Here is a 27,017-nt window from a genome sequence, read left to right as displayed (position 1 = left end):
GTGATTAAAGGGGAACTCCAGATAGCAAACATTCATATTTTGTCAGACACACTGCATTGTACTATACACAATTTACTGGTAATAAGCCAATTTTCCTGTTGGAATATGCCATGACATGCAGAAAGTAAAGAAAATCCAGCCATCCTCAGTCCACTTTGTCTCCATCAAGCTATTCCTTGCCTTGTAAGCCACGCCCATTTCTGGCATCATACTAGCAAGCCACAACCCCCTTTCCAGCATCATCCAACCAAGTCATCCCCTCTCTATCATAGCTCATCAAGCTATTCCTCCTTTCGACATCATAACAACAAGCTACGTCCCCTTTCTAACGGTCTTGGCAGAGTAGATTGCCATGAAATGTAGTTTTAAATAAGGGAGGGGGAATATGTAAGTACATTCCACAATGTGAAGTACTTTTTTTTTAGGTCTCTGGATAACCCCTTTAACGTCTACAGCAACATAACAAAAAGCTGCACAATGGCCCTTAATTACTAAGAGTGTTGTGTAGGTTTCTTTGTGGGTTTTAATTCCCTACAATTTATTTTCCATGGTATTTACTAAGGTTTCCCTACATTTTCCACTTTCCCTACACTTTGCTTTTCTTACACATGCTCTGATCTGTGGGGTTTTCCTCAGCTCAAATCCACCACATTTTCTGTGGAAACCTTAGTAAATATGTGTTTTTAAAAAAATTTCGGGAACACGCCCCTTTTTGGAGACCACACACCCTTTTCCAGGTGGCCATGCCACTTTTTGGGGGTTTCTTACCAAAATGGAGAGTTAGTCGGAGTTGTTTCCATTCTGGCGCAAATTCTGGCGCAAAATCTGGCACAGATGGAATTTCTGGCGCAATGCAACTGAATCTGGCGCACAACCCGACTAAACATGTCGGGTTTACAATAGTAAATGAGGGCCAATATGTTGCTTGCAAAGAATGTTGTTATTTTTACACAACATTACACACTTTTTCTATTGTATTCCATACAAAATAAGTATAAACAAAGCCCAAAACAATTAAATGACAACCAAATATTGCTCTGTAATAAAGCCTTAATATGGCTGTGTGCTTGGATCCCTACAGTGTGCTATACAGGACTTCACATGGAAACCTCATAAATTGCTAATAAGCAAATACTCTTTTACACCTGTTAGCTAACTATAACAAGATACCACTGTAACAAGCAAAAAACAGTGTGCCAATTTGCTGATGATTTCCACCAAAGTAAAACTGTAAGAAAATTGTGAAGATGTCTCCATCTATGCCGTCTAATTAAGGCAGCTTGCCTGATCCAAAATGTGATGCTACAAAGCCTGAAGCGTTCAGCTGGGCTGGAATGAATCTGACAAAAATGCAATGTGACAGTTTCTAATAATGTACTTTTAAATAATAACATAAAAATAAGTAGATGAAACGAAACGTATATCATCACCACCACCATTCCAATCTAAATACTATTTATTTGTTATGTATGTATCTTGATTTTGAAGATTAAAATGTTATGCAAGTTTGTAGTATTAAAGGGTAATTTAAAATGTAGGTCAGCAGCAAACCAAATAGATGCAATTTATTGCCCATCAAAAAATAAATATGGAGGTGTGATTTTTTATTTTTTGAAGACTGCATGAATGGAATTGTTTTATTTTTATTTGAGATCTCTTGATTTAATTCTTATCGAATGTGTATAATAGAAACCTTCCTCATTACATTATGCAGTACAGTGTATTTATGACCTTGGCATTTACAAGATGAACTTGTTTTTAACATATTTTAGACTAGAATAGAGATGATTCTCTCGTTTCTTTAGATGGACCAAGTATCCAAGAACTAGAACTAAGAACAGTCAATTAAGGGGGTTATCCAGCATAAGGTGATTTTAGTACGTACCTGGCAGGCAGTAATGGACATTCTTAGGAAGGATCTGCACTTGTCTTGGGGCTAAATGCTGTGAGTCATCACAAGAAAATTCCTTGGGGAAATAAATCCCCTCAGGGATAACCCTGACTGGAGGCACCCAAAAATGTCTGACGTTTCGCCATTGTCTGGCTTTTTCAAAGCGCGAGGCTCAAAAAAGCCAGACAATGGCGAAACGTCAGACAGGAGGGACATAAATTTTAGCTTAGCACTGGGATATTGGATCTAAGAGATGTATAGGAGGCTATAATAAAAGCTAGTGGCAAAAATATCTAAAAAGTAGCCAGCTAACTTATACCAATGCTGGATGCAGGATATTTTGAAAGTGAAAATAGTGGCTTGTGAAGCCAGCCTGCCGATTAATAATACAATCAGAATAAAAACAGCTCACACACCTATACATGCTATATAGCATAATAAATATATCCAATAACATCCATAAACAGTGCTGTTTTTTCAATACGTCACTGCCACCTAGTGGCCACTGAGCACAATTTTCTTTAATTATTTTGTTAGAATGAAAGTTAAGTTTTATTTTAAAAAAAATGTTTTGTTTTTTTTTGGTGCCTCTAGTCAGGGTTATCCCTGAGGGGATTTATTTCCCAAACAAATTTTTTTGTGATTATTAGTTGCCCACCACAACTGTTTTCTTTCTGTGAAATGGCTATTTCCTGTTTCAGTTCCTTCCCTCCAACTACAAGTCCGAGGATCACTTATCTGTGTGAAGTCACTTTACTCTCTCCCATAAATCAGCCACCCCCCCCCCATTGAAGCACAGCTGAGCTGCCTTGTAATAGAAACTACAATTCCTTGCAGCACTGTGGAGAATGATCGCAACCTCCCCCCATCCAGCTGTCGCTACACCCATTGAAGCTGTGTTCATTCATTCAGTTTACATTGAAAATCCTGCACATCAAATCTGCGCAGAATACTGTACGTGTGAATAGACCATTTACCCCGTAAGGACTCAGCCCATTTGGGCCTTAAGGACTTAACACAATTTTATTTTTACGTTTTCGTTTTCCTCCTTGCCTTCAAAATGTATTGCTATATATTGGAGGTTAAATCATGGCTTCCAGGTCTGCCAGGTACAGATGCCTATGAGGGCCAGCCACAAGTTCCTCACAGGATATAATTATGGCAGTTTATAACTGAAAATTATACTACACTGCAGGGCAGGTGTTTTATAGTGTAGTATAACAGCAATTAGACATGGGGACAAAAAATGTAAAAAAAACATTAAATATCACACATTAAACCCCATAAAAAATAAAACAATCATGGAATTACTATTTTTTTCATCTCACTTTCCAAAAAATCTTAAAAAAAACTGATAAAGTAATCTGTAACCATCAATGGTACAAAAAAAGTAAAGCCCATCCCACAAAAATCAATCTCTTACACAACTTGTCGGCCCAAAAAATAAAAAAGTTATCACTGTCAGAATACGGTGGTGTTTTTTTTTTTTTTTTTTACAGGGTTATGCCAACACGACAATTTATGACAAATCCACAGTATATATATTTAGCAGTACTGTATTTACTCGAGTATAAGCCAACCCTAATATAAGCCGAGGCCCCTAATTTCACCCCAAAAACCCAGGAAAAGTTATTGACTCGACTATAAGCCTATGGTGGGAAATACATCATCCCCCATGTAATCATCCAGACCCCCGTCATCATCCCCCCTGTCATCATCCAGACCCCCGTCATTAACACCCCCGTCATCATCACCCTGTCATCATCCCCCCGTCATCATCCCCCCCTTCATCATCACCCCCCCCCCCCTCTTTCATCACCACCACCTGTCAATCCCTCAGTGGTCTTTAACCTGCGGACCTCCAGATGTTGCAAAACTACAACTCCCAGCATGCCCTGACAGCCATCGTCTGTCCAGGCATGCTGGGAGTTGTATTTTTGAAACATCTGGAGGTCCGCAGGTTGAAGACCACTGCCAGGCCTTCGTCATCATTGAGACCCCCCCTTTAGTTTTCTACTCACCTCCCCTCGGTGGGAAGGAAGGGTGAGCTGGTCCGGGCCATCTATGATGCAGGGACCGTCTGGTGGGGAGGGTTGGTCGTTCCGGGCTGCTGCGCACGGACGTCCCTGTGCGTTGTTGTCAAGGCAACTTCACTAGTCCGGGGCCAGGCACAGGGATTCCCAAATTATGTAGGTTTTATTTATTTTAATACTTAAAAAAAATTATAACTACATGCACCAAAATTTGTATGTTTAAAATTGTCATTTTCTGACCCCAATAACTTTTTTTTCCCCACATACAGGGCTATATGAGGGCTCATATTTTGCGCCGTGGTCTGTTGTTTTTATCAGTACCATGTTTATTTCTATGGGACTTTATCGCATTTTATTAATATTTTTATGGTATATACAATGACCAAAAATGCACAATTTTGGAATTTGGTATTTTTTATGTGTACGCAATCAATCGTGCGGTTTAGCTAACCTTACATTTTAATAGTTCGGACATTTACGCATGTGGCGATACCAAATATGATTTTTTTTTATTCTTTATTACATTATCTATATATATAAAATTCAATGTGTGTGTGTATGTATGTTCCAGCATCATGTCCAAACGGCTAAAGATATTAACATGAAACTTGGCACACGTTACTTATATGTCAACAACAAATATAGGATAGGTAATTTAACCCTTACCCAGGGTCTAGGTTTTCGTTTAAAGTCCCATACAAGTCTATGGGAAATATATGTTACTGCATAACTTCCAAACAACTGGAGATATTTTGATAATACTTGGTCACATGTTACATATATGTCCACTTAAAATATAGGATAGTTAATTTAACCCTTAACTACCCCCATTTATGAGGGTCAGGGTTTTTGTAAGTCTCATGCAAATCAATGGGAAATGAATGTTCCCACATAACTTCTGTGCGGCAGGAGATATTTCAATACCTGGTACAGATATTAAGGGACGGGATAGGAGGTCAAGATATGAGGACGGGAAAGGAGGACAGGATAGGAGGTTGGGATAGGAGGTCAAGATAGGAGGACGGAATAGGAGGACGGGAAAGGAGGACAGGATAGGAGGTCGGGATAGGAGGACCGGATAGCAGGACAGGATAGGAGGTCGAGATAGGGGGAAGGGATAGGAGGACGGGATAGGAGGTCGGGATAGGAGGACGGGATAGGAGGACGGGATAGGAGGATGGAATAGGAGGTCGGGATAGGAGGTCGAGACAGGGGCGGATCCAGAGTCTAGTCTCGGGAGGGGCACTATTAGAGTATCATGCGCTGGTCGACATGCCCCCTCCCATAGACTTGCATTGAGGAGGTGCCGTGTGATGTCACAAGGGGCATGGCTATGACATCACAACCCCCGCAGCCTGCACCCAGGGTTTGGAACAAAATGTTCAGAACGCCGGGGCACTGGAGTACCCCTTTAAGTATGCATGCAGAATAGTACCCCCACACTAGGTAGGCAGCATAGTTCCAGTTCCCCCACACTAGGAAGGCAGCATAGTTCCCCCACATTAGGTTGGCAGTATGTTCCCCCACATTAGGTTGTAGTCCCCTACCCATTAGGTTGGCAGTATAGTTCCCCCACATTAGGTTGTAGTTCCCCCCCCCCCCCCAATTAGGTTGGCAATATAGTTCCCCCACATTAGGTTGTAGTTCCCCCACATTAGGTTGGCAGTATGTTCCCCCACATTAGGTTGTAGTCCCCCCCCCATTAGTTTGACAGTATAGTTCCCCCACATTAGGTTGTAGTCCCCCCCCTCCTCCCATTAGGTTGGCAGTATAGTTTCCCCACATTAGGTGGTAGTCCCCCCCCCAATTAGGTTGGCAGTATAGTTCCCCCACATTAGGTTGTAGTCCCCCCCCCAATTAGGTTGGCAGTATAGTTCCCCCACATTAGGTTAGCAGTATGTTCCCCCACATTAAGTTGTAGTCCCCCCCATTAGGTTGGCAGTACAGTACCCCCACATTAGGTTGTAGTTCCCCACATTAGGTTGGCAGTATGTTCCCCCACATTAGGTTGTAGTCCCCCCCCATTAGTTTGACAGTATAGTTCCCCCACATTAGGTTGTAGTCCCCCCCCTCCTCCCATTAGGTTGGCGGTATAGTTCCCCCACATTAGGTTGTAGTCCCCCCCAATTAGGTTGGCAGTATAGTTCCCCCACATTAGGTTGTAGTCCCCCCCCCCCCAATTAGGTTGGCAGTATAGTTCCCCCACATTAGGTTAGCAGTATGTTCCCCCACATTAGGTTGTAGTCCCCCCCCCAATTAGGTTGGCAGTATAGTTCCCCCACACTAGGTTGTAGTTCCCCCACATTAGGTTGGCAGTATAGTTGTGATGCCCGTGGTTTAGCACGCTGCAGAAAAGAATTTCCAGTATAATAATCAAATATACCAATTGTCACAGAATGGGAAAGTGCTAAAGAAGATTTTACCATTTAAAACTACAGTTCCCAGTATGACCTAAGTAGTGGTAAGGTTATGCTGGGAGTTGTTGTTTCACCCTTGAAAACTGCAAAACTTACAAGTGACTACAGCTCTGATGGGACATAGTGAGGAGAATACACAATAATATCAGTGACTACAGGTGACAGCTTTGATGGTACATACCGCTGTGACTTTGTCAGATAAATCTTCTCTCTGCAGAAAATTACACCCCGATGACTCCTTAATTTGTCAGCGGATTCTGATCCTCTATATGAAAACAATAATTATTATAATTCTGCTAAACACCGTATCCTCTGAATTCCCCACACTGCACCCTCTGAATATAATACTACCACACACTGCACCCTCTGAATATAATACTACCACACACTGCACCCTCTGAATATAATACTACCACACACTGCGCTCTCTGAATATAATACTACCACACACTGCGCTCTCTGAATATAATACTACCACACACTGCACCCTCTGAATATAATACTACCACACACTGCACCCTCTGAATATACTACCACACACTGCACCCTCTGAATATAATACTACCACACACTGCACCCTCTGAATATAATACTACCACACACTGCGCTCTCTGAATATAATACTACCACACACGGCGCTCTCTGAATATAATACTACCACACACTGCGCTCTCTGAATATAGTACTACCACACACTGCGCTCTCTGAATATAATACTACCACACACTGCGCTCTCTGTATATAATACTACCACACACTGCGCTCTCTGAATATAATACTACCACACACTGCACCCTCTGAATATAATACTACCACACACTGCGCTCTCTGAATATAATACTACCACACACTGAACCCTCTGAATATAATACTACCACACACTGTATCCTCTGAATATAATACTATCATACACTGCGCTCTCTGAATATAAAACTACCACACACTGCGCTCTCTGTATATAATACTACCACACACTGCGCTCTCTGAATATAATACTACCACACACTGCGCTCTCTGAATATAATACTATCATACACTGCGCTCTCTGAATATAAAACTACCACACATTGTACCATTTGAATATAACCTTGCTGTGCAGTGCACCCTCTGAATACAATACTGTAATGTACTGTGGTCCATAAAAATCGGAACAACCCTGAAATTCCTTTATAATATACACTGTTGGAAGTCAACATTGGACTGATACAATCAGATATGGTGGGAAGACAGGATATGGGGAGTGAATATGCTTTCTCCCCCAGGTGTAAATAGAAATGTCAATAGGCCTGGCATCTGGACATCTTGTTTGATCCTATTGTAAGCAGCAGTATTGATAAGCCTGAACATTTGGTTTTAAACTGTTGGGAAGCCATAAACAACAATGCTGAACCACAAGGATAAAGTGAGCCTCCTGTCCTGAGGAGATGAAAGCAGCCCCTGCGGTGTCGCACACAATGGACTACGCATCTATAATGGAGTGAACATCCTGTTGGCATCAAGGTGTGAATCCCAAGGACTTGCATTTGTAATGGAGTAGACATCCTGTCACCCGATCAAGGTGTAATTCCCATTGACTTATCCGAGGTACAAGGGCGCCATCCACAGGAAGACGTACCTACTGCAACAATATTCAGAGACTGACCCGTATCTGGTTACTGCGAGTTGATTGGAGAGATTATAACAAAGAAGGCCGGACAATACCGGAGCAAAGGGTGGAGTTATGGGTGTGAATGTGGTTTGATGTGATATATATACTAGGCTAAATTGTATGGCAGTAGATTAGTATTAGATCTAGATACTAGGTTTTATATTTTATATGTTTATTAATGCTTATATTCTTTACCAAGTATAGGACATTGAAGGGAGGTTTTGCTATATACTTTATTTTATTTTGCTTTGTAGCATTTCATGTTATTTTTCCTTTTGCTAAGTAAATAAGCTATTTCTTAAAGTCTGGATTCCTCATATTTCAAAGACTAATTCAGGATAGAGTAGGTAGCAGATTACAACAGATACAACATTTGGCACCCCAGCGGATCGTGGAATACAATACTCTACGAAGAACCCAGACGTTCAAATCTGCTTTATCCAGTTCCTGAAAGTCCAAGGAGTATCCTGCATGGTGACCAGACCAAAACCACTTCAAGAGAGACAGAGCGAGGGGAAATTTCCTTGGTGGATAAGTAGCATGCTGGTTCGTGGATACTAAAAGACACCTGAGAAATCAACCTGAATTTCTGGAAAACACTGCATCAATGAGCGGACGCGTTTAATTTGGTGAGTATAAGTTCCTTTACTTGTATCGTATATAAGCAATGTTATGTTATGTGTGTTGTTGATAGTCTATGAAGTTCAGGCCTGTATAATTGTTAAAGTGTTAATTGTTGCCAGCAAGTTAGGGTTAGTACCCTGTTGACTGAAGTACTCATAGGATCTAAAGGATAAAACCAGACATCTCTGCGAGGAAAGTGAGGGAGAGTAAGCTCTCTGAACCTCATGTTAAGGGGAAGTAGCCTTATGCCTCAATAGGAGATCACTCTTGGCCTGGATCTTGGATCGGTAGTTGATCAGGTATATGAGGTACGGTCAGTCAGGAATTGGTAAGGTCATGAGACTCTGAAAGTGATTTTGGAGTGTGAATTACCGTAGGGAGGATTATGTGAAATCTTTGTCCCTGGTGTAGTAAATTGTCATTTACTGTTTGTAGTAATTTTGTGTTTCTTTGTAGTTACTTATTACTCAATAATATAGTAATTATTTGAGATATCTTTATTTCTTTGTGTATTATCATTTACTGGCTATAGTAGTTTATTTGGTATATCTTTGTTTCTTTGTGTATTATCATTTACTGGCTATAGTAGTTATTTGAGATATCTTTGTTTCTTTACGTATTATCATTTACTGGCTATAGTAAGTTGGTGATATCTAGTTATTGTTGTCTGTAGTTCTAGGAATTGTAGGTAAAAATGGAAATTGTAAATCAATTTGTTGGAAAGTATGCATCTGCTAGTTTTAAGATTTGTACAGATGATGCCTTGACACACCAGTTTAATGATATTATGAAACAATGTGATGAGCAGAATGCGAGTAGCAAACATAGAAAGGCGAGTAAAAAAGCAAAGAAAGAGAAATTAGCTAATATGTTGTGTATGTTAATGAAAATGAAAGAGATTGCAGAACAAAAGGAATTGCAATGGTATTCTGAAAAGGCTCAGTTAAGGGGTGAGCTGGATAAGGTTGAACAGGATATTACTGTGGCTATTGCTAGTGCTGGAAGTGATGGTTGTGAGTGTGAAGAGCTCAGAGAGGAAGTGGATAGACTGGTTCAACAGAATTGTGATTTGGAGGATGAAATACAGGAATATGAGGAAAGATGTAGGCTTAGAGATCTACAAATCGCATCATTAGGAGAAAAAGAAGCAAAGAATGATGATGTTGTGAGAGCACTTAAGAATCAGTTACATGATGCTAATAAACAATTGGTTCATAAAGAGCATTGCAGTGGGACCTTGAGACCTCAGGAAAATGCTGAAGTTAATAATTGTTGTTGTGGCAATCAAACACAAATGTATGGTTTCCCTGAACAGGAGAAAAGAGATAGGAAATGGGGGGAGGAGCAGCCTATTTGCACTGCAGATGATCTACAATCGACCCCAGATCATAGCTCCTCTCTCTTTATTCCTGTATCAGATGGAAGTACACAAAGAAGGGATAGTTTGCATATTCATGGTAGCAATCGTGTCCAATCCACAACACTCTCTATACAGGACAAAACAAACCTATGCCAAATTTTGGGGAAATTTGATACAAGTGCCTCACCCATTAGTTTTTCCAATAGGTTGGAAGCTGTGGTTACGCAGTATAATCTCAACAATAGAGATGCATGTGCCTTATTTCGTGTATGGCTCCCATCTCAGCTTTGTGAGAAGTTGCAGCCTCCTGTGGGCACTCACAAAGGATTATCTGCAGAACTCAACTCCAACTGGGGAAATGCAAATGATAGGCTGAAAGAGTTGCATAGAGTGATGGGAGGAAGAGATACCAGAGGTACCAATGCCCTAGAGAATGCTAAGTTAAAGAGAGGGGATGACCCAATTATTTTCTGCAGTGAATATTTGACCATATTTCGTGCTACCTATAACTGTCCTGACATGTCTCCTGACGACAGCAGTTTTCTCTATTCAATGGCTAATAAATGCACTTTTGTTGACTATCCAACAAAGATTGCCTTAAGGAATGCAAATTCCTATCAAGCCTTTTTGAATATCTTAAAGGACTGGATTCAGGAGACTAGTCATGACAGCAAGCCCCAAAAGAGAATATCAGAGGTAGTTAAGAATGAAGGCAAAGTGAGATTTATGGGAAAGTGTTACAAGTGTGGAAATATGGGTCATACTATGAGAGAGTGCAGAAGTAATAGGAAAGGTAACAGCAAAGATTTGATACCAAAAAAACTGCAACAAAAGCAAGGATTAAATAATGAAGCTGATAGAGTACCTCAGACTCCTGAAGCTACATTATATGGTCCACTTTTGAAGGAGATCAGGAGGATAGGCAAAGCAATAGCAGAGATGCCAGATGAATTAAAGGCCCCACCTCCAACAAATCCTTATATGAAACAATAGGGATGTCAGGCCCCTGTGTTGTCCCTAGTGTGCCAGCTAGATAGGGACAAGGGCGGTAGACCACGTATCCAGGGTACGGTAGGGGGCCATCGTACAAAGATTTTAATGGATACGGGGGCAGCCGTAAGTTTGACTAATTTGGATTTGACTGTGAACCCTAATGGTAAACACATTTTCCTAAGAGGCTTTGGTGGACAGCTGGTACCCTCTAAACAATCTGTGCCTGTAAATATAAACATGGGAAACCTAGGTGTGGAGCATAGCCTGTACCTATCTCCAACACACGAAGGTACAATTATTGGCTCAGATGTGATGAGAGAACATGGGCTTGTTGTTGATCTGTGTAATTGGATGTTGTGGAAAGGATCACGATACAAAGGCTGCCTTAGGATGATTACTGACAACTATGGAATTGATGCGATCAAAAGTACTGACTCTCTGGACCCTGCTGCATTGTTAAGAACTGAGGACAGACAACTGGCTGATATTTTGTGGCAACATAACAATGTGTGGGCAACATCAAAAACTCATTGTGGCAAAGTTTCAAACATGGTAGTGATGGTAGAAGGCCCAGATCCCCCTCCCCAGAGGCAATACAAAATACCTCCTGAGTCCATTCCATATATCAAAAAAATACTGGAGGAATTACTGGCCCAAAATGTAATCAGGGAGTGTCAGTCAACAAACAATGCCCCCTTGTGGCCAGTCAAGAAACCAAATGGTTGGAGGCCTACTCTGGACTATAGGGCATTAAATAAGTGTACCCCTCCTGTTACAAATGTGGTCGCCAAAATGCCCGACATGATGACAACGCTAAAACCATCTTCCACGGTGTACTCATCAATAGATATCTCAAATGGGTACTTTTCAATCCCCATACATCCTGATTGCCAGTACAAATTTGCATTTACATTTCAAGGGAAGCAGTACACATTTTGTCGGTTGCCACAGGGCTTCAAGTCCAGTTCAACGTACTTCCATAAATGCATGGTTGAGATATTGTTGTCATTTTCGGAGCCTGACTGTATTGTACAATATGTGGATGACATATTGCTCCAAACTGACAACAAGGAAAAACACTACGTGTTACTGAAAGAGTTGTTGGCGCTTCTTGAAAATGCAGGCCTTAAGTTAAATCCTACTAAGGCCCAGTTAATGAAGGATTCAGTGACCTTCTTGGGAGTCATAGTTTCAAAAGGGGGGAGGATTCCTGACCCAAACAAGTGTGAAACTATACAGAAATTACCTAGGCCAAACACAAAAACATCCCTCAGACAATTTTTGGGAATGGTTGGATTTTGTAGGGACTTCATAGAGGGGTTTGCTGAGAAAGCCAAGCCACTCTATGAACTCTTGAAAGGGAACACACGAGAAGCAGACCCCCTTGAGTGGATGCAAGAGCATGAGGAAGCTTTTGTTAGGCTGAAGATCAGCCTCACTCAGGCACCTGCTCTAAGCAATCCAAACCCAGATTTACCATTTGCAATACAGGTTAACGCCTCCAAGATAGCAATTACGGCTGTGTTGCTGCAGGAGAGACAAGGTAAATGGGTTCCTGTTGGATACCTATCAAGGTTATTGAGTCCTGTGGAAATAGGATTTGAGGACTGTGTCAGGAATCTTTTGGCAGTGCACTGGGCAGTCATAGCTACAGAACACATAGTGGGGTTTGCCAAAATCATCTTACAAACTCCTCACACTCCCATCAAGATGCTCTTGGAGCGGACACTCAGTGGGGTGTCATCTCAAAGGGTAGCTAGATGGCTGGTAGATCTGACACCAAGAAACATCACTGTAGCGCACAGTGCCTCCTATGTGCTGCCACAATTGATGCAATACGAAGGCGAGAAACATGATTGTGGAGAGGTGCATAGGACTAAGACACAGGAAGTGTTTAGATTGACAACCGGAAAGGAAGATCTTAAAATTTGGGTAGATGGATCTAGGTATTGGGAAGAGGGACAGTTTCATACAGGGTACGCCATGTGGTGTCCACAGACCTATGAACGAGTTCTCATCAAGTGCCCAAGAAATTTCTCCGCTCAAAGAGCAGAGTTGGAAGCGGTAAGAGAAGCCATTTCTCACTTTCAGTCAGGCCCAATTGCTATCTTTTCTGATAGTGCTTATGTTACTAGATCACTAACTGAGTACATGCCTTTGTGGCACACAAGAGGATTTAGTGATGCATCAGGCAAGATACTTGCGCATGGTTCAGTGTTGAAGGGCATTTGGGACAAAGCCTGTTTAGAACCACAAAGAATAGCAATAATAAAGGTAAAGGCACATCAGAAGGGCATGGATGAAATTACAGTTGGCAACAATGAGGTAGACAAGCTAGCAAAAGAAGCAGCAGTCATGGGGGCCAGGTGGACTCCCTATGATATTGAGGGAAGGCAGGCCTGGGATGAACATGACAGTGAGGACAGAGACAAAATCGATGTAGAGCTTGAATGCCTGCCTATTGTTAGAACACCAACACCATGCTTAGCAGCGGAGCAGGATAAAGACCCTAAGTTGCAGCAAATCAAATGCTCCATTAGGGAAGAGATAGCACCTATACCCCAAAACTACATTCTCCAGGATGATCTGTTGCTTAGAGAAACCTCAGACGGCCCTAGATTTGTGGTACCATGTCAGTATCAAAAGGACATTGCAAAAGAAAACCATAGACTGACAGGTCATATGGGCACTGAGGGTACCTTAAAATTTGTTCAAGCAAAATACTGGTGGGAGAACATGAAAGACACTGTTCTGGGGGTTATGCAAGAATGTTTGATCTGTGCTCAAATGAACCCAAGACCAAAAGGACAAAGGCCTGTGCTGTCCAGGATACCGTTGGCAGAAGGACCATGGGAAAGGTTGCAAATTGACTTTGTTGGTCCTTTGCCCAGCGCTCCTGGAGGGTACCGATATTTGCTGGTGGTAATTGATGTGTTTTCTAAATGGGTGGAAGCTTTGCCCATGAGGAAAGACACTGCAGCAGCAACAGCAAAAGCCCTATGGAGGGAGGTCATCTCAAGGTGGGGATTCCCTAAGGTCATAGAATCAGACAGGGGCACACATTTCACAGGGAAGATCATGACAGGCATGTGTGAGATGTTGAATGTTGAACAGAAATTTCATGTACCATATCATCCCCAATCATCAGGGATGGTAGAAAGAATGAACAGAACGCTAAAGGAAAGACTTAAAAAAATGGTATTACAATCTGGAAATAACTGGTTATGCCACTTACCCACAATTCTAATGGCCATACGGGGTACAGAGGCAAGAGGAACCTCAATCACTCCATATCAATTAATGACTGGTAGGATAATGAACCTGTGCCACCCTGCAGACCCACAGCTTAGTACACCAATGAGGGAGAGTGCCGAGAAAGAAAAATTCCTTACACAGTTACAGGACCAAATACAGAAATATCTGCACTTTGCAGCCTCCAATATGGCACCAAGGGCAAAAGAAGAATCTGGCAGGCCACCGATTAAACTAGAAGTAGGAGACAGGGTAATGGTAAAGAACTTTGTGCCTAAATCTTCATGGGATGCAAATTGGATGGGCCCTTTCCTGGTGACAGTGAAACTGAGTGATCAGGTTGTAAAGGTCAAACGAGTGGACAAGAAAGGGGTCAAATGCATGAAAAGAAGGGATATGGATATGTGGGTTCATGCAGATCAATGTAAAAGAATATAACTGATAAGAATGTGATGTTTCTCTTGTTCTTTATTCCAGGATCCTACATGAAGCGTGAATTAACAGGCTGAAATTTCCGGATTCTGGATATGGAGATTACAACAATTTTGTTGATGATTGGCATCACTCATGCTATTGGATTGCATGATTTTGAACAATCAGGGGATGAAGACACACATATGTTTCCAGATGGTGAACATGGAAAGGCAGTATTTATATCACCTGTAACAGCTATGGATTTGCCACAAAGTGATAATAGCCACAAAGTCAGGAGTAGGAAAGTGCGACTCATTCCGGAGGGAAAAGATGCTTCTCAAAGATTTTATAAGAATCCGGGTGGGCAATTCGAGTACAGTGTGGTTTTCTCTTTTGGGAGGGTAAATCATAGTTCAAGTATGGGAAGGCTTGAATTAACACATGGTGCGCAAAACATTTTGCCAGAATCACTACAACCATTCATGATGGCAACAGTGTATGTGAATGATACTGGTTATTGGCTGGGAGAAGAGTCTGACTTGCCAAATGCAGGTGAGCAGAAAGGTATTCAATATGGAATATTTAGTGACAACTTGAGAGAAGGAGAATATTTGTTTATGTGTGGCATTTATTGGCACGATAGTATGCACCCAAAGCTCATACCAAAAAATATTAACCTGGCTTATAGTAAAACAGGCCTTGGTGGAACCACAGACATGAGCATGTCAATTCAGCGTGGTGAAAATTATATTATTGGTACAATGTCCAAATCATATAAGACTTATAAGGAGATGGTTGGTCACTGGACATGTGGTGCACCAGAAATAGAGATTGGGGCTATGCATATTATTGATGCCAATCCAGATTATATTAGACCATGCACAAACAAAGATTCTGAGAATGCTCAACAGGCCTCACATTTGGAGATAGGACAACCATTTCAAGTTAACCTAGACTCTGCCCAGACAATGGCTAGTGGTGTTCAATATGCATTTGTCACATGGCGGTTCAATATTTCTCAATGGCTAATCAGAACCCATTTTCCAACATGTACAGGGCATACTCTAAATCAGGTACGTTCCCTCTATCAATGGCTAATTCCTAGAAGCACAAGGGCAAGCAATCACTTGATTAGGACTGGGAAGAACAGAGGAAAAAGGGATATGTTTAGTACAATATTGGGTGGGGTAGGAGCTGGTATGGGACTCATTAATCAGGCAGATATCAGTGTCTTAAGAGCCAAACTTGCAGCCATAGCATCTAATAGTAAAAACGGGTTTGAGGTACAGAGGGAAATTAATCAAGTCATCAGCAACCTACAGCGTGGACACATAGATACTAATATTGGAGTAACAACGGATATTATTCAGCATTTTAAGATGTTCGTTGAAAATATGCAGACTTATGGGAGAAATATATCCTGGGCTCTGGTCTGTACACAAGGGCAGGTGGAACTATCAACTAATATAAAGTTGGCAATTCAAACCTTATATAGTGGGCAGTGGCCATTTGAGTTACTATCTCAGGCCACAGCTGCATTACCGGAGCTCCTCAAATTCACAAATTCTAAATGGTGGGCCAACGCTTGGATTGGTTGTAGTAATCACAACGTGGAAATGTGTTATGCCTCTTCCCTAATTCCGTACACGAGTTCCCCTTTAGAGGTTGTATATAAGGTCACTTCAATTGGTATTTTAACTGGAGGATCCACACTATTACATCCAAGATTAGACCATCCTCAGGTTATTAGGAAAAATGGATTGTGGAAACAGGTTGATATTTCCCTCTGCCTTCATAGAAATCAAGATATCTTGTGTACACCAGGCCAGTATAGATTGGTGGAGGACAAGTGTTGGAACAATGCTTCGGTTTGTGTTCTGGATGGGGAGTCTATTGCAAAAGACAAGGCACCAGTCATGTACTTAGGACATCAGAGAGTCTGTTTCTTTCTATTAGACATCACCAATGTAACTTTGATCACAACCCACTGCTCAATAACAACACCTGTGAATAGTGGTGCATGGTGCACGCTTGGTAACATCACTGAGATCCAAACACCAAGTTGGAGATATGTGCTTCCCATCATTGCAAACTTGTCTGTGGATATTAGATATCATAACCCCGCCAATCTTCAAGCGCTAAAATTGGGAATGGGGAAAGAGCTTCAGGATTGGCTGGTCAAATTTGATAAAGATGAGTATTTGCTTAAGAAACTACAGCAAGAAAGAGCTAATGCTACAATCCTAATACACCATGACCAGAATGAGCTAAAACACATCACACATCTGTTAGAAAATAATGCTAAGGGTTATTGGTGGGAGGTCATATTTGGGCATTCAAGTGCAGCTAATGGAATTTTGAATTTTTTAATCCATCCAATTGTAGTATTGCTCATTGTTGCTGTGGTTTTATCCCTTTTGCAAATTTACATGTGCTGTATGACACGATATCTATATAAAAAGATCCAAGTCCTATCCATGGAGATAGAAACACGAAATAGATATAAAATTGCATCGTATGAATTAGATGTACCATTAAAAACAGAGGAAAATCTTGTAAGTTGTGACAACTGTGGCAGAAAAGGACATAGCAGAACAAACTGCCTAATTCCTGAACGACACAACAAATGTAATAAGAAAGTGAACATTTAATTACTTCAAGCATAAATACTTGAATTATATTGTATGGTGTGTTTAGTAGTGTAGTTGACGTATGTATTTTAATTTTGTTGGTGAATATGTATTTGTAATAGTAATTCAAATTTTAACTCCTTCAATGTCCTAATAGAAGTGTAATTTGTATGAAAACTAATTGGAATGAGTGGAAATTGATGAATGGTGAGTGACTGGGTTCACCCTTTCTCTGTTCGGATAATGATGGACCGCAAGGTTGAAGAGAATTATGGATCATGGAATTCTCATCGTTGGTGTGTCATTCAGACACAAAGGGGCATATGTTGGAAGTCAACATTGGACTGATACAATCAGATATGGTGGGAAGACAGGATATGGGGAGTGAATATGCTTTCTCCCCCAGGTGTAAATAGAAATGTCAATAGGCCTGGCATCTGGACATCTTGTTTGATCCTATTGTAAGCAGCAGTATTGATAAGCCTGAACATTTGGTTTTAAACTGTTGGGAAGCCATAAACAACAATGCTGAACCACAAGGATAAAGTGAGCCTCCTGTCCTGAGGAGATGAAAGCAGCCCCTGCGGTGTCGCACACAATGGACTACGCATCTATAATGGAGTGAACATCCTGTTGGCATCAAGGTGTGAATCCCAAGGACTTGCATTTGTAATGGAGTAGACATCCTGTCACCCGATCAAGGTGTAATTCCCATTGACTTATCCGAGGTACAAGGGCGCCATCCACAGGAAGACGTACCTACTGCAACAATATTCAGAGACTGACCCGTATCTGGTTACTGCGAGTTGATTGGAGAGATTATAACAAAGAAGGCCGGACAATACCGGAGCAAAGGGTGGAGTTATGGGTGTCAATGTGGTTTGATGTGATATATATACTAGGCTAAATTGTATGGCAGTAGATTAGTATTAGATCTAGATAATAGGTTTTATATTTTATATGTTTATTAATGCTTATATTCTTTACCAAGTATAGGACATTGAAGGGAGGTTTTGCTATATACTTTATTTTATTTTGCTTTGTAGCATTTCATGTTATTTTTCCTTTTGCTAAGTAAATAAGCTATTTCTTAAAGTCTGGATTCCTCATATTTCAAAGACTAATTCAGGATAGAGTAGGTAGCAGATTACAACAGATACAACATACACCATACCTCTAAAATGCAAAACACTCTGTGCCTTCACATTAAGTAATAATGCCCCATCATGTGCCCCAACATATACTAATTATGGCCCCTCCTGCGCCCCCCAAATATTAATAATGTCTGTCCTGTTCCCCCCAGATAATAAAAATGCCCTCTGTCCTGTCTACCTAACATATAATGCCACCTACGTTGTGCCGTTCACATATAATACCCTCTGTCCTGTGCCCCTCACATATAATGCCCCCTGTGCTGTGCCCCTTACATATAATGCCCCTGTGCTGTGCCCCTTACATATAATGCCCCTTACATATAATGCCCCTGTGCGGTGCCCCTTACATATAATGACCCTGTGCTGTGCCCCTTACATATAATGCCCCCTGTGCTATGCCCCTTACATATAATGCCCCTTACATATAATGCCCCTGTGCTATGCCCGTTACATATAATGCCCCCTGTGCTGTGTCCCTCATTTAATGCTCTCATCATGTGCCCCTTGCATATACTGCCCCCTGTCCTGTGCCCCTAACATATAATGCCCCCAGTGACGTGCCCCTCACATATAATGCCCCCTGTCTTGCCCCACAGGGGGCATCATATGTGAGGGACACATGACAGGAGCATTATACCTGAAGGGCACATGATGATGATAGGGCATTATATGTGAGGGGCACAGCACAGGGGGCATTATATGTGAAAAGCACATGACAGGGGACCCCCTGTCATGTGCTCTTCACATATAATGCCCCCCTGTCATGGGCACCTCACATTAAATGTATCCTTTTTTGCACCCCCTAAGTTTTTTAATTGCCCCCTGACCCCAGTGCCATATAGTTGTGCCAAACAGTTTACAAAAAATACATACACTTCTGTTTCGTTCCCCCGCTGAGCAGCTCTCTTCTTCCGTGCACAGACTGTGCAGACAGGTTAGTGCCGAGGCGCAGTGACGCGATCTTCAGGCGCCGGCCTGCCGTTGATCGCCGATCACGTCCCAGCGAGAAGGGTAAACTAATGAGTGAATGATGGAGTGTGAGCTGACAGCTCCCGCTCCACCATATTAGAAATCGGGGGGCAGAAATCTCAGGGGGGGGGCAATTGCCCCGTTGCCCCCCCCCCCTGGATCCGCCACTGGGTCCGGATAGCAGGTCAAGATAGGAGGACAGGATAGGAGGACGGAATAGGAGGTCGAGATAGGTGATCGACATAGGAGGAAAGGATAGGAGGACGGGATAGGAGGTCGGGATAGGAGGTCGGGATAGGAGGTCGAGATAGGAGGGCAGTATAGGAGGACGGGAAAGGAGGAGGAGACAGGAGGAGGAGATAGGAGGTCAGGATATGGGGTTGGGATATGACAACAATATATGAGGACGGGATATGAAGTAAAAAGCTTCCTCTGTTGATTTTCCTCCACAACAAGGATTAGGAAGGAAAAACCGGGCAACGCCGGGTACTCAGCTAGTTTTATTTAAAAAAATGGGAAAAGGGAGGTGATTTAGGAAGGGGTTAATAAACTTTGATTAACTTTTATTTTTACACTTTTTTTTTTATTTATTAGCCCCACGCAATCTTCTGATTGCATACACTGATCATTGCTATGTCACAGCATAGCATTGATCAGTGTTACCGGCACTCAGCTGCTCTAGCCTGCTGAGCAGGCATGAAGCAGTAGATCGCCGTTCGGACAACGGAGAGGCAGGTGAGGACCCTCTCATTGTCTGGTAAGCTGATCGGGACATCGCAATTTTGTCGCAATAAGCCCGATCAACTTTGCTGAGCTGCCGGAATTCTTTCACTTTTGTTTTAGATGTTGCGATCAAAGTTTGATCAAACTTTGATCGTGGCGTCTATAGGGTTAATGCCAGTCATTTGCCAGATCGGTGGTGCCTGGCATTACCCTTGGTTCCTGGCTGCCCCAAGCAACTGGGACCCATTGGGTTTAACTCGTTCTCTGCTGGTGAGAATAGTTTAAACCTGCTAAACGGGACCAGGGTGTACAGGCACACCCTGAGTCCTTAAGTACCAGGATGTCATCCTTAAGGGGTTCCTGTATCCTTAAGGGATTAATCTGTAATTATAGAATATTGGAATTTATTTTTTTATAAATTCTATGAAATATTGTAATTATATAATATTGGAATTTTTTTTTTTTTTATAAATTCTATGAAATATCTGTTGGGGTCAAAAGTTCAATACCCTCCTAGATACATTTCTTAATGGGGTCTTTTTTTATGTTTTGGCACCTTAACTCTTTTGCAAACCTAATATGGTGTCTTAAAAAAAAAACCCTAATAAACTGAAATAAAGGAGACAGTGTGGTCCTTTATTTCTGAGGCTGAATATCTACTTGCTTTAATTCCAGTGAACCACCCAAAGGGTTAAAAGTTCCTTAATCCTGTTATCAATTCTTTAAGAGTAAAGGTTTTGAAATGGCGTTATTTATGGGGATTTCTAGGAGAGCCCTGCTAGGGCTCTCGTTTCTAGCATCCAGGCCTTTCAAATCCACTTCAGAAAAACAATTTTTTTTGTTAAGTCTTCTAACATAGTAAAAAGTAAAAGGATATTTGCCAATTAATGCCAACATAAAGAAGACATTATGTAAATTATTAGCTAATTTATGTGGCATGACTATGATTCTTACAAGCAGAAAATGTCCAGTTTCAAAAAAATGCTAGTTTTTTTTTATTCTGCAAAATTTGGTAGTTTTCTACAAATGATAGCTAAAACTTACCAATAAAATAAAGTACAATGTCTCACGAAAAAAGAACAACTAAGAATCACTTAAGTTGAAGAATCCCAAAGTTATTACCACAAAAGAGAGGTCACAAAATGAACTTATCCCCTTTCTGCAGTGATGCAATATTAGCGTTTTTTGCTTATTGGGACATGCCTTTCTGCTTCCCTTAGACAGCAATGGCACTTGAAGTGATCATTTGTTATTATCGCCTGTATATGTTAAGGAAAGATGAGTTGTGTATTAGGACACATGTCTGATTGAGAGGGGTCAGACTGCTGGGACCCCCACAATCTCCAGAACAGGGCTTTGTCCCGCCCTCTGCATGTAGTGGCGTATTGTCACTAGCTCCATGCACTTTCTATAGGAGTGCCACGAGGTGCACGAGTAGAGCACAAGTACTAATGCGCAGTAGAGATGTCGCAAATTGTTTGCCGGCGAACAGTTCCCGGCGAACTTAGCATGTTCGCGTTCGCATCGCCGGGCGAACATATGTGAAGTTCGATTTGCCCCCTATACTTTAACATTGCGGTAAACTTTGACCCTGTGAGTCAGAGTCAGCAGACACATAACAGCCAATCAGCAGCAGTCCCTCCCTTCCAGACCCTCCTGCACGGACACCATTTTACCTTCAGTCGGCATGCTGCAGGCTTAGAAAGTGGAGGGACAGAGAAGCTGCTCCTGCTGTAATAGGGAAAGCGATGGCTAGGTTGCTGCTAGGTGGTGTATTCAGGGTCCACTTTACTCCTAAAGCACTAGTCTAACATCTGCTTTAAGGACAGCACCCAAAAAAGCCCTATTTAGGGCTCAAATATCAGTCCATGTGTCTTGCAACAGCTGGAGGCACCTTGGTTGGGAGGGAACCGCTGGTTAAAAGGGGTACTCCAGTGTAAAACTTAAGTTCCTTCAAGCAACTAACTACAGTATTAAAAGGGCTATAAGTTCAGTCCGTGTGTCTTGCAACAGCTGGAGGCACCCTGGTTGGGAGGGGACCGCTGGTTAAAAGGGGTACTCCAGTGTAAAACTCAAGTTCCTTCAAGCAACTAACTACAGTATTAAAAGGGCTATAAGTTCAGTCTGTGTGTCTTGCAACAGCTGGAGGCACCCTGGTTGAGAGGGGACCGCTGGTTAAAAGGGGTACTCCAGTGTAAAACTTAAGTTCCTTCAAGCAACTAACTACAGTATTAAAAGGGCTATAAGTTCAGTCTGTGTGTCTTGCAACTGCTGGAGGCACCCTGGTTGGGGACCTCTGCTTAAAAGGGAAACTCCGCTGGCAACCTTTTTTGCTCATTGTCACACTAGTGCAAATCACATTTGGTGTGACAGTTGTTCAAATAAAAAATAAAAAAAAATACCTTTTTTGGCTGTGAAATAAAACCAGTGCTGCCTAAAGGGGGGTTCTAACTAAGTGCTGCCTAATATGGGGGAATCTATGTGCTGCCTAAAGGGGGGATCTAAATATGTGCTGCCTGGGGCGTGGCTTGTGCAGCGGTCTGAGCGGTCGCATGTAGCGGTAGCTCCCGCACCGAACCTGGGATATCCTTCTCCTGCTTAGTATCCTGACTCCCGAGTCACCGCCTGGACGTACCGGAACCATGGGGCGCACTAATAAGGCTGACCAGAACCAGAACAAAGATAAATCTGCCGTGGAAAAGCTGCAGGAGTTTGCCCGGGGCCCTGTCCAAGATGGCGCCGGCGGCACGGCCTGCGCAGTCCCGGAGCCGGAGGATGTGGAGGACGACTCTCCTGAGTCCGGAAGCCCCGAGGACCCTGGCTCGGAACTAACCTTAAAGCAGGTGACAGAACAGCTCCTCCAAGCGATTTCGTCCTGCCAGACGACGCTTACTGGGAAACTGGAGGAGGTGAAGGTGGACGTGGGCCTGTTGCGTCAGGACTTGCAGAACGTACGAGGCCGGTTGGTGCAGGCCGAGGACCGCATCTCCACTCTGGAGGATACAGTATCCCCGATGCCGAATACTATTTCCACACTGGAATCGCAGTTGTCCTTGTGCAAACAGAAGCAGGATGATCTGGAGAACAGGCTGCGAAGGAATAACGTTCGCATTATTGGATTACCTGAGCGGGCTGAAGGTCAGGCGCCGGCCATGTTTGCTGAGCGGTGGTTCCGTGAGTTGTTCCCCAATGCCCCATTCTCCGTGGCGTTTACAGTAGAGAGGGCCCATAGGGTCCCAGCCCGGGCTCCGCCACCTGGGGCCCCTCCTAGGCCGTTCTTAGCCAGCATCCTGAACTGTAACGACCGTGATTTATCACTGTGTCAGGCACGACAACTAGGGGACATCACCTATGATAATGTGAAAGTATCCTTTTTCCCGGACTTTTCTGCAGATTTACAGAAGAAGAGGGCAACCTTTGCTACTGTGAAGGCGCGTCTTTGAGAATTGCAAATTTCTTATTCAATGGCATACCCTGCCCGCCTGCGGGTACAGGATGGAGATCGAGCGGTTTTCTTCACTGATCCAGCGGAGGTGTTGGAATGGCTACGCAGAAGGAGAGGAGCTTCCCCCCGCATGGTGGCTTGAGTATTCCCGCTGGTCCCGTACCCTTCATTCATGTTTGCCCCCCTTTACATAGCGCCCCGGCCCTGATAGGTTGTAGTTAACGCCATTCCCGGTGGTGGGAGGAAGATTCCGTTTTATTGTTAACATCCCGGGTTCACCCCCGTATATAGAGTCACCTTTATTACATCTACGGACTATGGTGAGTTTGTCATAGTTGGTTGTGTACTGGACTTGGTTATTGACTATGTGTTTTCATGGGATGCTACGGTTTCTCAATTTTTGGGTTTTCAAATGGTTAATGGTTTTGGCCCGCACTTATAATTCCTTTGCTGTGGAATGTATGGTATGTGTTGCTCCTAGGGGGGGAGGGGGGTGGCCTCGGAGAGGGAGGAGGGGTTAGTTTTTCTATTTAATGCTCTTTTTTGTTTTCTTTAATGGTGGCTGCTTATAGAGTGATGTCCTGGAATGTTAGGGGATTGGGGGCCCCTAAAAAGAGAATATTAGTTTTTTTCTCATATACGGAAATTTCAGCCACAGATAGTGTGTCTACAAGAGACGCATCTAGTCCTATCCAGATGTCACCTCCTAGGGAGGCCGTGGGTGCAGTGGCAGACTCACTCCTGCCACACGTCCTTCTCACGGGGTGTCTCCCTGTTGATACATAGATCCCTTAGGTGGGAGCCCATTACTGTCAAGGTCGACCCTTTGGGTCGCTTTATATTGGTCCACGCCTATGTGAATAATGACCCCTTAATCCTGATTGGTATTTATAATCCCCCGCCAGCTACGTTAGAGGTATTTCACATAGCAATATCCTTTGCGGCAGCGTACCCGGGTGTTAAATGTCTGTGTTTGGGGGACTATAATCTGCTTCCGAATGTGACTATAGACCGCCATGTGGGGGGTCTGGGTAACCATTCCGGGGGCCCCAGCCCCTTCATGGCTCTCATGCGCGAAGTGGGTTGGATTGATTTATTTAGGGTTAGGCACCCAAGTGCAAGAGTTTATTCCTGTTATAATTTAGGACATAATTCTTTATCCCATATAGATCATGCCTTTGGATCCTCTGCTTTGGCGGGTGTGGTGTCCGAGATCTCTTATCATAATAGAGCTATTTCTGATCTTTCACCCCTGATACTCTCTATTACTGTCCCTTCTGTTTCTGTTCATGGGAGATGGAAGGTGCATCCCTTTTGGCTGCAGCTTTTAGATCCGGTGGACAGGATCCCTGACCAACTGCAGGTATTTCTGGGGACACAGGACTGTGAGACGGACCCTGGTGTGCTGTGGGAAACCCTGAAGGCGTACTTGAGAGGTTGCCTTAGATCATCCATCTCTTATCTGAAGAGGGAAACCTCTGTCAGAGAGGAGGAACTGGCGGAGCGGTGTGCTGAATTGGAGGCCAGGTACACGGAGGATCCCACAGACACTCATAGGGAAGCTTGGCTTGCCATGGGTAGGACATATTTGCAACATCTAAATGAGAAAATGAACCGTAAGTTGTATTTCTCTAGACAATTCTTCTTTGAGCATGGCAACCAATTCAGCAAGCTTTTAGCTCAACTGGTGAGACAGGATAGGGCTGCTCCTCCTATTCTCCGCATTTTGTCCTCCGCTGGGACTGTCCTATTGGACTCTACCAGTATTGCTGATAGGTTTCCTGACTTTTACATAGACCTATATAGATCTAGAGTGACGTACTCGACTTCTGACCTGTTGGACTACTTGGCGAGGATTACATTTCCCAGACTGTCGGAAGTGGATAAGGAGGACTTGGACAGGGACATTACGACTGACGACATCGAGGAGCCTGTGACTGGGATGACCAAGGGCAAGGCCGCTGGTCCTGATGGGCTTCCTTTGGAGGTCTATACTAAGTATCTTCCTCAGGTGGCCAGTAGTTTGCAGTCTATGTATAGCAACGCGTTTGTATCTGGGTCCTTGCCAGCTTCTTTATGTGAGGCTACTATAGTGGTTCTCCTTAAGCCCGATAAGGACCCCTTGGATTGCGGGTCTTACAGACCAATATCGTTGCTGAATATTGACTACAAAATACTCACAAAGATATTAGCATTACGCCTGAATAAATGTATACGGTCCATTATTCATGAAGATCAGTCCGGCTTTATGCCGGGTAGATCCACTACTGACAATATAAGGAGGGTTCAGACGGCGGTGCAATTGGGGTCCTTCATTGGAACAGGACTGGGCCTTGGCCTCGCTTGACGCGGCCAAGGCCTTTGATTCAGTCGAATGGCCTTATCTCCTTGCAGTATTACAGAAATTTGGCTTTGAAGCTAAGTTCATTCGCTGGGTACGTATTCTTTACACAAACCCCAGGGCGCAAGTGTGCGTTAATGGGATTTGCTCTACCCTTTTTAGTCTTGGGAGGGGCACCAGGCAAGGATGCCCGCTCTCGCCCCTGTTGTATGCTATAGCGGCGGAGCCATTGGCTATCCAAATTAGACAGGACCGGGATGTTTCAGGCATAGTGTATGATGGTAGGGAGGACCGAATCGGCTTATATGCTGATGACATGGTCTTATTCTTAAGCAACCCGCGGTCCTCACTTCCTCTAGTCATATCTAAGATTGACAGATTTGGTGTGTACTCTGGTCTTGTTATTAACTGGTTCAAGTCCTTTTTGCTTCCTCTTCGGCCAGCTGGGTGTCTTTGCGGGCCTCCAGGTGGTCGAACAGTTTTAGTATCTGGGTATTCTGGTCCATAGAGATATGTCTAATGACTTTGCATTAAATTCCCTCCCACTCCTCTCCTTGATTAAAGACAAGTTCAAGATCTGGGGTACTTTGCCTCTGTCTGTCCCGGGCCGGATAAATTTGATCAAAATGATCATTTTGCCTAAATGTCTCTATATCTCTATATAGCATGCCGCTACTCCTGTCCTTCTTTAAGTCCCTCCACTCGCTTTTACCTTCATTTATCTGGGGCAATTCCCGTTCTAAATTGAAGTTGGCGACCTTGCAGCGCATGAAGGCCCGGGCGGGTTATGCCCTCCCGGACTTCCAGGCGTATTACTTGGCTGGACAATTGAGGCTGATTCGCTCATGGGTTAGGACAGAGCCACTACCCAACTCAGAACACCACCTTGCCTATTATGCTCATCAGACCCATTTAAGGGCCTGGTTGGACAGGCCTTCCTCCGGGAGTGGTAGACTCTTACCTTTACATTGCCTGGCCTCACAAGTGTGGACAACAGTCAAGCGGCTTCATGACTTTAAGGACGTAGTGACTGACCTTCCTCTTTGGGATCCCCCATATCTGACGCACTTGACGGCTGACCTAGACCCGACTTTTTGGAAATCCTATGGAATTAGAGAATTGA

General features: G+C 43.2%; 1 protein-coding gene and 1 long non-coding RNA gene across 2 annotated transcripts in view; one reads left to right on the top strand and one right to left on the bottom strand.

Moving 5' to 3' along the window:
- LOC130362088 (uncharacterized) overlaps positions 1–4,008 on the bottom strand; it is an 80,815-nt gene extending 76,807 nt beyond the window's left edge. The window contains exon 1 of the long non-coding RNA XR_008891274.1: positions 3,913–4,008. This is a non-coding gene — a long non-coding RNA (uncharacterized LOC130362088). The remainder of the gene's footprint in view (positions 1–3,912) is intronic.
- Positions 4,009–9,300: 5,292 nt separating this feature from the next.
- Positions 9,301–11,156, top strand: LOC130361025 (posterior protein-like). Its single transcript, XM_056563585.1, has one exon. It carries the CDS (start codon positions 9,308–9,310, stop codon positions 10,964–10,966), a length of 1,659 nt encoding a protein of 552 aa, XP_056419560.1. The 5' UTR covers positions 9,301–9,307; the 3' UTR covers positions 10,967–11,156.
- The last annotated feature ends 15,861 nt before the right edge of the window (positions 11,157–27,017 follow it).

This window comes from Hyla sarda, chromosome 3, assembly GCF_029499605.1.
Source record: "Hyla sarda isolate aHylSar1 chromosome 3, aHylSar1.hap1, whole genome shotgun sequence".
NCBI classification, from domain to species: domain Eukaryota; kingdom Metazoa; phylum Chordata; class Amphibia; order Anura; family Hylidae; genus Hyla; species Hyla sarda.
Note: the sequence above shows the minus strand (reverse complement) of the source record. Positions and strands in the feature narration are given on the sequence as shown.

Bases quoted from the DNA above. Each gene is read 5' to 3' on its own strand.
- LOC130361025 (XM_056563585.1), top strand. From the start codon at position 9,308: ATGGAAATTGTAAATCAATTTGTTGGAAAGTATGCATCTGCTAGTTTT.